At 42.0% G+C, this 12,042-nt stretch overlaps 1 protein-coding gene across 1 annotated transcript in view; it reads right to left on the reverse strand.

The window, feature by feature from the left end:
- Positions 1-59: 59 nt before the first annotated feature.
- LOC145410401 (uncharacterized) overlaps positions 60-12,042 on the reverse strand; it is a 25,798-nt gene continuing 13,815 nt past the window's right edge. The window contains exons 2-12 of the mRNA XM_080280553.1: positions 8,572-8,672; positions 6,532-6,761; positions 5,518-5,708; positions 5,004-5,202; positions 4,773-4,869; positions 3,873-4,466; positions 2,585-2,740; positions 2,118-2,264; positions 823-936; positions 542-667; positions 60-194 (exon numbers count right to left, since the gene is read on the reverse strand). Of these exons, the coding sequence (XP_080136679.1) occupies positions 60-194; positions 542-667; positions 823-936; positions 2,118-2,264; positions 2,585-2,740; positions 3,873-4,466; positions 4,773-4,869; positions 5,004-5,202; positions 5,518-5,708; positions 6,532-6,761; positions 8,572-8,672 (2,090 nt within the window). The remainder of the gene's footprint in view (positions 195-541; positions 668-822; positions 937-2,117; positions 2,265-2,584; positions 2,741-3,872; positions 4,467-4,772; positions 4,870-5,003; positions 5,203-5,517; positions 5,709-6,531; positions 6,762-8,571; positions 8,673-12,042) is intronic.

Genomic DNA, 12,042 nt, shown 5'->3' on the forward strand with positions numbered 1-12,042 from the left:
ATGAAAATGGAAAAACTAAAATTTGTGCTGGATATGGACAAGGGGAGGGGGGACAAAATTCACATAACAATATAGTCCTTGTAGCCTTTGAGGGACTTTAAGCCTTTCTTGAGCTGCTTGACTAGGTCCATAGGCTGGACAAGAATGGAGATGTCTCGCCCTACTGCATTCAAACGGTCTGCTATCTCTGTGTGCTGTGGAGAAAAAAGTACATTATTGATAAAACTGAAACACAACAAGCAGGTTGTTCACAGATGACATCAATGTCAAACAATTCCCCTAAATGCATACTGGTGAGCTATTTTTCACCACAAGTTAAAACAGTGAAGTTTGTAAGATTCATACTCCTACTCATGAAAAAAGAAGGTTTTGTAATTATCAGTTGTGTGAAAATTTGAACAAACATTCTGATATATATACAAGATAGTCCATGAAAGCACTGGGATTAATGCAACAGAGTTCCTGTGGTACACTACTAACAGAAAGAATTTACACTGGGTACAGATTAGCTAATTACCATTGAAAAAAAATCACCACTAACCTTAAAGAATAGATTAAGAGGCCTGTGGTTAATCTCTGTGAGGACCCAGGAACACAGTGAGAGGCTGTCGACCGTCTGTGCCTTGGGTGGCACACCATGCAGCGCTGCCAGACCACCTGGCACTATCTGTACAAGAGATCCGACAAGTACTGGACTGTTTTAAAAGTTCTGATGGTAACTGATGCCACATAACTACTGAATCTAGGGAAATGCTGTAGGCAGAAAAGTCAAGACACTTATCTTTCAATAAGCACACTATTTACAAAGATATTTAAACAAACCTCCTTGATCTCTGCAGTGTTGCCTTCCCTTATGATCCCTAGAGGCTGTCCCTCCGTCTCCCTCTTCAGGGCATACACTTTGCCATGAGGGACCCGCCTAATGATGAACTCCACCTGTACCAAGAAATGTACAGAAAGTTAAAGAAAACTTAATGCTTTGATTATCCAATGTTTTTCTGAAGCTGTATAAAACCATTAGCATGATCAACTATATTATCCTATGGGCACCATCAGCCTGTTCAGGTGTTAAAGACAGCCATACTTATACTGTGACAATCACTGACTGCTGTACTACTAGTAATATACCGGTATTAATTATGGTGGTGTTATATTATACTAGTCTAGTTTTACAAACAAGTTTACATTGTTCATTTTATTTATATTACTCATATTTTATTAATACTGTAATTTGCTTTTCTTTTATGCAAACCTAAACAGTTAGGTATCATTTTCAAAACATCTACATCAGTTTTGTATTACAGGTACCGGTATCTGGTTAATCATACCTGGTCTCATTTTTGTACAGAGGAAAAAGCAAATAGTACCAGTGTGGAGTGCATGAAGAGAAGGAAGGTGTTGGAAAGCATTGTATTTTGTAATGGTACAAGAGAGAAAAAAATATATATATATGTGAGATTTAATAATTTACAGGTGAGATAGTTGGCAATGGAAGATGAATAACTTAAAGATCAAAATGGCTTTGTAAGGATGGAGCAGACTAGAGACTTTTGTTATAGAAATTCTCTGATGAGGAAAGGACAGAGCATTGATACAATATAACCAGACCATCTAAGGCTGTTCCTTTTGTATTCATAAATCATGAGCAATCAGCAGCCCAATACAGTAATATTCACTCAGCTTGTAAGTACTGTATAGTTAGGTTAGATTTTGTTCTCCTCTGGTGATATAGTGCAATCAACTAATGCAATGTCGTGGTTTCTAAGGAAGTCCTAATTAGATCTGGTTTGTTAGGTATCGTGAAGTTCATAAAAGTATTTTATACATATCCTTATGTCATGAATGATTCTACCATTTTCTTTATTAGTGCAGACTTACTGATGCTTTGCCTGCCTTTGCTATCCTTACCCTTCTTTTGAATATATCAGGAACTTAAAAAAGGATAGGTTAGGACAAATTAGGCAAGGTTCAATTTTAGCATCCAAAAAATGTTTTATATTTAGCTGTTCAAATAAAGATGTGGACTCAATAACATGAAAAAGTTTAATAGAAAAAAACTAATTGCAATAAAATAAATCATGCTGTTCTTCCAACAAAATCTTAATGCTGTAACTTACCATAGCAGTGGGTTCATTTCTAATGATGTTGTTGACCTCTGAGGCTGTTGTGATGGGGACACCACACACACTCACCAACCGGTCACCAATGTGGAAGGTGTTGTGTAAGTATGGGTGTTCCCGCTGCTTCCACCCTGCCACATACACCTGCAGAGTCATATAAATCTCACTTTAGTGTATTTCTTTAACCTGACAGAGATCCTTAACTCCTTTCAGTTCAGCTGATGGCCTTGCGTAGTCAATTTGGAAAGTTAATTTAGCAAGTACAGTAGCCAAGGTGATTCATTCCTACCTTATAACTAAGGCTCATCAGTTTCATGTAACCATAACCAGGTGTTCAGATTCTGGGAGAAGTCTAGTTTCATCAGGCAAAAACATCCAAGGGTGCAGATTTTTATTTATTTATTGCAGAAGGTATCATACATGGATGAAGATACCAACAAAGGACTGTATTAAGAGCAACATACATGGTTGAAAATATTAACAAAGGCGATGGTGTTGAGACAGTCCTTCTTGCGCAGTGTGAGTCTGACTCCAGCCTGGTGTGCAATTTCGCGCTGCAGCCGAATCACCTGCTGTTCCCTCAGACTCATCAGCCGGCCGTCTTGACCCACTTGGTACTGCTGCTGCTGTAGTAATACACACCAAGGAAGGTTAGTGGACTTGCTGTTTTCAGTACTGTATATCTCATTTTTAGGTAAATAGATTATGCTCCTTGAATATTGGAAATGGGAAGTTTTGTAATTTTTGTTTGTCCATTTGCAATTTGCCATAAGGGCATAGGAAGTACAGTACAGGTAATTCCATTTTATGTAGTGTCCATAATAAGTGGGCGCATAAGAATTGTAGTGGTATTAGAAGTAGGCTGCAAGATAATGCTGATTTCATGTCCACGGTGTGTCAGACAGAGCAGGTGGAGATTGTCAGGTGTGAGAGGACTGAACTTGCTGGTGAGTCTCTTGAGTGTATGGAAGAGTTTTGTTATTTGGGAGACATGTTATGTGCTGGAGGTGGGGCAGGAGCTAGCTCTGTGGCTACAGTGAGGAGTGGTTGGAAGAAGTTGAGGGAGCTGTTGCCTCTCCTGACACTGAGAGGGTTCTCCCTCTGTGCTAAGGGATCTTTGTATACAGCATATGTTAGGAGTGTAATGTTGTATAGTAGTGAGCCCTAGGCAGTGAAGGAAGAGGATATCTGCAGGCTCAAACATACAGAAATGACAATGATTAGGAGAATGTGCACTGTGTCCCTGAGTGTGAGGCCTGGGGGGGCTATGTTCACGATGGAAGAATTGAAGGATAGGATGGGATTGGAGTGTATTGGTGTTACAATGAGGAGAGGTAGATTGAGATGGTTTAGGCATGTGGAGAGGATGGGGGATGATAATTGGGTGCAGAAAGTGAGAATTATTAATGTTAGGAATAGGGCTGTGAGAGGTAGACCGAAAAAGACCTGGGACGAGGTACAGTAGTTGAGTGTGACCTCAGGGGTAAGGGACTCAATAGGGAAGCTGCTAGAGATCGAGCAGCATGGACAGCCACCATTAGGTGACCAAGGCCAATGCATCCAAGCATGTTGGAGTCTTCAAAAACAAAACAAATTTTCTGGTTAGTTATCCATAATGATGTTTGATGTGAGTGTGGAGTGTGTTGGTGTGAGTATTGGTTTATACATTTGGTACGAAAGGTATACAATGATGGTAACTTGGTATGATAGTAGTGAGGATGTAAACTGCCACCAAACATAGTGGGTAGTCACCTGCTGCTGCCTAGGTGAGATGGATGGGCCCACAGAGGCAGCACGACGCCCATGTTCTCGTCTACCTGATCGTCGATGCTCTGACCTTCGGCGCAACAGCCCAGTTTGTGGTGCCTGGGGTACAGGAGGTGCCTGGCTAGTTGGTGGGGCTACTCCAGCACTGCTGGCCAGAAACAGTGGCTCATATGACCCCTCATCAATCCCCTGGTTACCCCACCCAAACCCTGTGCTTGGCCCAGCTCCTGCTCCATTAGCTCCAGCTCCATACCCTGTTGCTCCACCCCCATAGCCACTGATCCGTTGTGCTGGAGGCAGTGGAGGCCTCCCACCCCCCATAGCACCACCAACTCCAAGAGAATTTCCAATTCTGAGTGTGACAGCATTAGGGTCATGAGTAGAGGAACTGGAGGCCTCTGTTGCCAGAGTGTCAGTGGAGGCAGTAAGGGATTGGTCGGCTGGGGTTTCCTCATACAGCTGGGAGGGAGCCATACTCCCACTGGACTCCAGGGCCGCACCTACGCTGTCAAAGCTGAACACTGATGATGACGGTGATGGCACATTGATGACAGTCACGTGTTCCCGTGAAGACCCTGCCTGCAAGCAGAAATGTTATTCTACTCACTAACATTAAAAGTCTAAAGAGGGCAGATGCTTCATTCTGAAATGCTGTTCACTATTTGCAAGGACTTAAACTAAGACATGGGCAGATCATTCATGGCAGGAAAGTGAATTATTGTACTTGTACAGTATTCATATTACATATACAGCTAGTTAACCCCAGTTTGTTCTAAATACCTGTACAGGACTGTACTGTACTAGTTTATTGCTTGTCGCATCACAAAAATATTGGTTGCTAATTGTCCACACACACAAGGGTACAGTACAGTATATGATACATACTTGTGGGCCTGGTGGGGAGCGGAGAAAGGTGAGGGAGGCTGGGGGAGCAGCAGGAGTAGTTGGAGAGCTGGGTAGTGATGCACGAAAAGAGGATCTCCTCCGGGTGGAAGATGTCGTGCGTAGACTGCTGCTGTTGAGTGAGGAGAGGTGGCGTAATTCTTAGGGAAACCATATCAGCTATTATATTAATTAAAAGATAAACAGAATTACTGGTAAGGATAAGTGACCTACCTGCTTAATGAAGGATCATGGTGGTGCCTGACATAAGTGACAACAGAGGAGGGGGTGGATGGTGAGTTTGAGTGGTCAGAGGGGGAAGGGGTGGAGGCAGGGAGGGAGTTGAGGGAATGCATGGAGGAGAGAGTCGAAAGGGAGAGACTGGGTGCTGGACTCACTCCCCCTCTCATAGAATGTACACTCCACACATCCTCTGAAAAAAAAAAAAAAAGTGAAATTCCATTTTTACAGAACAGTAGTTTACCAAAAAGTAATTTTGTTAACTTTTTATTTTTTTTTTCAGAATGACCAATATATAACATTTTAATTTCATTTTTCACACATTTATTTCAATCTGACTACATCAAGGATTCTATGCAGCAGAGAACACTAAGCATCCTGCATCACGTGTCCACTTCAGTTCAAAATATCACCCCTATGTTATATAGAAACTGTCAATTATTAGCAAGAATAAAGCACAGAATTCCCCTTTGGATTAACAATGTTAGTGGCTCAGTTCAGTTCTCACCTCTAAACTCCAATGCATGAGGTGGGAACTGGAAGGCTGTTGGTGTTGGTGGCAGAGGGGAGGCTGGGTTGCGTAGAAGGGGTGAACGGAGACTCTCGGGTTCCCGGCTGTACAGGTTGTCCTTCGGTGTTAATACCCCCAGCTCTCGCAGCCGACCTCGCAGGGCGTCAATCCACTCCAGCATCTGTTCTCTGGGGCATGGAGAAGTGTGAATGTGAGAAGGGATGGAGGTAAAGAGATCAAAACAGGAAAAGACGGATTGGCTTCATTAACAAGATAGGAACAAGTGGAAACAGAATTATAAAGTAGAAAGTAAGGAGAGACAGAGATGGTGAGACTGAGACAGAACGGGTTAAACTGGTTGTGTTAACAAGACAGGAAGAGGAAGAGATGGAAAGATAAAAATAAGTGAGGAAGGAAAGAGCTAAACTGATAACATAAACAGATAGAGGAAACAAAGTTGGTGCTGAGCATTTCAAGTGATTAATGGCAGAAGTTTACGTTCACAGATAGATGCAGTGAGCAGGATGAGGGGATGAGGTGGAGCGACTGCAATAGCTGAAGCCATATTGGTCGGACTGAGAATAGAGGGATAAGCAGAGTGGGAAAGATGTAAGATAAGAGTGAATAAAGTGAGAAAATTTAAAGCTGCATAAACCATTCTTTTAAAATAGTAATTTCAAGTCCATTTTAGGCTGCAAGAACCTGATGCTAGGCAACTGTCATCCATAGGATTCATATCTACAATATCAGCCTATGCCCTTAGTGGCATTATATGAATGAACACCTCCAGCAACCTCTTAGTTTTTCAATCCCTTCCACTTTAGAAAATCTCTAACCATTACACCAAAATTCTGGTCTTATATATTATATGTATCATTAATGATGTCTAATTACAGCATATAACAAAGTTAAATACATCCATATTATACAGTAGTTAGTAGTACAATATTAATAAGGTTACATATAGTTTACAAAAGTTTAAAAAGTAAGTGTAATTTTTTATGTAATTACCTGGTCTGTGCACCTAGTTTGATGACCTCGCCCTCAAGTGTTATGGCAAAGACATGTTCATTGTCCTCATGCACTCTGATGCTTGGGGACACATGCAGGCAGCGGGAAAGGGATGTGCGCTGGAGGGGGTTGTGTGAGAAGGCTGAGCGGCGGTTCTCGTAAAATTCCAGCCAACCTTCAGTCTCATCATGGACACAGAAAGACACCCACACACGCTCTCCTTTGGCTGGCTGTGGGAGGATGGCAGATTAGGAGCATGGAGAGAAGTAAGACTAATGGAAAGGAAGAAATTTAGAGGATTGGAGAACAGGAGAGGGAGGGTTAATTCTGTTTGTGAAAAAGGATTAGAATATGAAGAAAGGAGGGAAAAACAGTGGTGCTAGGACAGAGGACTGAAGAAGGAGGAAGAAACAGGGAATTATGGAGGGAATGACAGAATGATGGAGAGAGGGGCATGAAGGAAGGAGGGGAATGTGGTCATGCAAGATGGGAGGATTGTACAAGAATTCTAAGTGGCAATTCTTGAAAAGGTCTATCCAGCCTACATTCTCACCATGAATGCAGGGCTAGATGTGGGAAAAGAGAAGGTATATGGAGGAAGAATATGAATGAAGGAGGGAGAGTGAACGAAAGAAAATTAAAGTATGGATCTGAGGAGAGGGATTAAGAGGCAGGAGGGGTTAATAAGGGAGAAGGGGATAGGGAAATGAGGGGGGAGGAATAATGAAGGAAAGGGAATGCATATGGGGAGGCTGACATTAGAATCAAAGGAGAGAGGGATGATGGATGGTTAACTGCGAAGAGTTGGGAAGGATGAAAGATGAGAGAAAAGGGGAAGGAGACAGGGAAGAACATGGAATAGAAGGGTGTACAAAAGAAGAAAGGAGTGCAAAGGAATGCAAATAGCTATAAATCCATTATCTTCACGGGGCTGCCTACTAGGTGGGATGTGATATCCACGTTATCTGACATACCGTAAGCAGAATGGAGAATGAAATGAAACTCTGAAGAAGGGGAGCAGGAGAAATGGGAAGGAAGGACAATAAGAAGGAGCAGAGTGTGAACTTGGAAATCCCTCGTTTGTACTGGCATAGGGATGTGACAACTCCACCACCTAGCACTTGTGTTGCTGGCAGTCTCACACCTTCTACAGAATGAGGGGATTTGTACCTGGGCTTTCTTCTACCTTTTGCCAGTGTACCCAATGAAATGAAAAAGATCTGGTTTGGATAACTCCACTCCTCATAAATATGGAGGATACAACAGCTGGAAAAGGAGGAGGGGACTGGTGGAAGAGGGAGAAGACTAAGAGAAGACTGATGATACTAAAGGAGGAATGTGGTGAGAGGGAGGGTGAAATGTGAGAAGAGGAAGAGAAATGGATGAAATGCATAAAGATAAGAAAATGTGAGAAGTGAATTATAAGATAGTTTTGTGAAAATACAAATATGGATATACAGTAACACAAGGTAAAGAAAAAAAGCTTATATCTAAAGGAACAAAAAAATTTGAAATATGTCTGTAATGGTATGACGCCTGTCCATGTGATTTATTGGGGATCATCTTAAAACATAACATAACCCGTTCATTAGTGTTTGAAGGGGAATACCAAGGACCTAATCGGTAGCTGGCAGCACCAAACTAAGAGACATCATTATAAAGAAGGAAATAATGGTGATTATATAAAACCGTCTGTCGGTAACAAAAATTAAAAGGGAGACTTCTTGGTAGCTGAAGTAAAATAATAAAGAGATTAAAGTGAATATAACCGTCTGGCAGAACTTAGGATTTATTTCTGCAAGATTAACAAAAAAAGGGCTGCAGTTGACAGGAAAATTCGCAGAATTTTTTCATAAATTTATTTTGCATATGCTATTTTATCTTTATTGTGTGTTCTATGTTATTTTATATAATATTAATATCAACATTATTTGTATCACTAGCAAACAAAAGGTTAGTATGGTGTAACAGGCAGAAATTACTGATGAAGAGGTTTTACGAAGTCTCCCTCGTCAACTAATACAGCCCTTATCCTTTTACCTTAGCGAAGGGCGCCATGACGGAGAGGCGTCGTTCCTGCGATGGCATTCTCTTTAGCCAGCCGTTCTTGTGCACCTCCCGCTGGCTGCCCCCGCCCGCGTCTGTAGGGAAGGACACAGGTTAGTGAATGTTATCTGTTAAGGAAATTCAGAAACAATAAGGGTTGCGTACAGTTTCGTCGGCGTACCGTATTCTGACACTTCGAAAGGAAGAACAAACATCCGATATGTTGAACTGCACGCGGGTAAGTAAACCGTTTATTAGTATGATGTTTAGTCAGGCTACTGTACTTGTGACAGGGATTTTTTTATTTTTTTATTATTTACTTTTACACCAACCTCATATCGGAGAGCATCATTCTTTCAGTAAACATTTGTCAGAAACAGCTCAGTGGTCAGAAATCAACTTTCATTCCCATAGAATATTCGTGTTTGTTTACATTGGAAGCTGCATAAAAATGTACCCGTTTAGGTAGGTATGTGGTAGCGTATATACTGTAACACTGTGAATGACCCGTTAAATGAGTGACCTTTCCTTTAAAAAGTCAAAGAAAGTTGATATGCTACTTGATTGAGGAAAACAGAGACAGGACGTGGGGAAATTCCATGTATCGTATATCGGTAGTGTTTGGATATTATTTTTTGAAGCATTAAATTATGCGGGAATAGGTTACTTGCACGGATTCTTATAAACTAGAAAACTTGTATATAACCTAAGCGGAATATACAACTTTGCTGATTTATTTATAAGAATGTGTGGATACAATGGGGGGCTAGGAAGAAAAAGAGTCTCTCTCTCTCTCATATAACTAGTCCGTTGTGCGATGACGTGTAGTCGGTAAAGGAAGCCGCTCGCATTAAAAAAAAAAAAAAAAAGTGACAAAGAGAGATTGTGTGTGGTTTAATATGTCAAGGTAACATGAGGCAATGTTTACATTTTTCAACCCTGGCACAGTTAACCCGTAGAGTTTGTGTGTGTGTGTGTGGGGGGGGGCATTCAGTATGATGACTTTTTTGTTTTTATTCATGCTTTCACCAGACTATTTCGCACAGCTTTCTGGAATCCTCTCAACCTCTTCACTATGATGACGTATTTTGTATATTAATCTCGTAAACTCCATACCATATTTTGTGGAATCATCTCTCAGTGAAGGGAATAGGAGCAAACTGCCAGAACTGTTGAAAATTGTCTCCCCATTAAATAAAACGGTAAGGTGGCGGGGAGACTGAATTAACGTCATCGTGTTGAAGGGATTGAAAGGGTTAGGTGAATCTCCCTTAGCCCCTTCAGGACGAGGACACTGGGAGAAACTTAATTGAGGGATTAAGGGCTGAGGGGAGAGTATGGGAGGGGAAAGGAGGGGAGAGAGGGTGCTCTGTGAGAGAGGAGAGGGGAAGGGAGGGGTATGCCGTCGAGAGGAAAGAGGGAGGGGAGGGGAGGGAGGGAAACTGGGATTGGAATATAAGGGGAAGAAGAGGGGAGGAAAAGTGCTGTGAGAGAGAGAACATTGGAAGAGGGGAGAGGGAAAATGGAGGTATGAGAGGGGAAAAGGAGTGGTTAGGAGGGGGAAATCTGGAAGGCTGGGGGGGGAGAAGGGAGAGGAGAAGAGTGAGAGATGAGAGGAAAGGAAGAAAGAGAGGGAAGAAGAGGAGGAAGGGAAGAAGGGAGAGAGGAGACAAGGGAAGGGATGGAGAAAGGGAGGGAAGAGAGAGAAGGGAGAGGAGGAGAGGGAAAGAAGAGGAGGGGAGGGACTGGTGATTGCTTTCTTTGTGTAGCATTGAGAGGGTGGTACTTCCCCCCCCTCTCTCTCTCTCTCTCTCTCTCTCTCTCTCCCCTACCTACCTATCTGTCTGCCTATCCTTCTGTCTATCACTCTATCTGTACCAAGCATTTAGAATTATGATTGCAATATCTTCACTTTATTCCTGTTTACACAAAGCGATTTTAGTCAGCAGCAAAAGTGTTAAGTAATCCCATGTGTTTTATGGTTCTACACACACGCAGACAGACATAAATAAATAAATTGTATAAACTGGTCATTATCATCATCATCATCGTCGTCATCATCATCACCATCATCTTCATGTACTTCTTTTTCTTGCCATCATCATCATCATCATCATCATCATCATCATCATCATCATCATCATCCATTTTTCTTACTTTTCTTTTCGTTTTTCTTTTTTCTTTCTGATCATCATCATCATCATCACCACCACCACCACCACCACCACCACCACCACCACCACCACCCTCTTCTAGTACACCTTTCCTACCTCTAGATCATTTAAACTTAGAAAACACGTGTAATTTTAAAGAGATCAATGAAATCTTTATCTAATCTTACTAGTTCGTAAAAATCTAAGCAGAATAAAATCGTCTGGAGGTAACTAGAATAAAATAAAAGAATGACGTTTTCGTGTGAAGGGATTTTTAGCTGTTTATTTTGAGACGTGAATCAGAGGAGTAAGGAAGGCCCAGTTACAGCCTCCTCCTCCTCCTTCTCCTCCTCCTCCTCCTCTCCCCCAATGCAAAGAAAGCAGTATAAGCACAGATTAGGATCTGCACAGATAACCCTGAGTTAATGGTCACTACTCTCACTTTCGACTTGTGATGGGCTGTGGATCACTGAGGGTCCCTGTTAGTCAAGTGACCACCATCGGGATTTTTTTAATGTACCAGGGGTCACTGCTTCAGGAGGAAACTTGTGTACTTGTCCCACATGGAAGAGTTCCTTGTCTCAGTGGATTGAACGGAGCTAGGGCCTGATTGACTGCTGCCTACCTCAAAAGCGCCAGGCAAGGCTGCCGCACCACCCCTAAACATCCACACTGTGCAGTGTGTAGTTTCCACGTTATGTCCACAGACTTCCCATAAACTCAATGTACCGATTTATAATGTCATGCCGTAACTATTAGTTGATTTGATTACTTTCCCTTTCAGGTTACTCAGTCGGGTAGCTTATAGACAAAGTATTATAGAATGTGACTTGCTTTCCAGTTTTTCCTATGAAATTTTCCGTGTCAGTTTTTCCATGCTGCATGGTGTGTTTTTCTCACTTTTTCCTGGAGGGTTTGGTGGTGGGGGGAGCCTTCTTGCTTTACTATGCTTATCCTTCAGCATGTAGAGTTAGATCTTGTAGTCATAGTTTTCTCTGTAACAAGCAGCCTCGAAAGGACCATAAGGTCTGTTGCTGTTTGCTTTCCTATGTAATCCTATGTAATCCTATGTAATCCTCTGTAATCCTCCTCCGTCATCTACCGTATGAGCTAGGAGGCTGCTTGCAATCATGTTTTGAGAGAGAGAGAGAGAGAGACCTTAGGAATACAAAGCAATACAAGGCATACAAAGAGAACCTGTTTGGATTCATGAGAGATAGTTAAGTACACACACACACACACACACACACACACACACACACACACACACACACACACACACACACACACACACACACACCGTCTGTCTGTC

The sequence above is a fragment of the Coenobita brevimanus genome, chromosome 85, assembly GCF_032717465.1.
Source record: "Coenobita brevimanus isolate Jiangsu-jjx chromosome 85, ASM3271746v2, whole genome shotgun sequence".
In the NCBI taxonomy this organism is placed as follows: domain Eukaryota; kingdom Metazoa; phylum Arthropoda; class Malacostraca; order Decapoda; family Coenobitidae; genus Coenobita; species Coenobita brevimanus.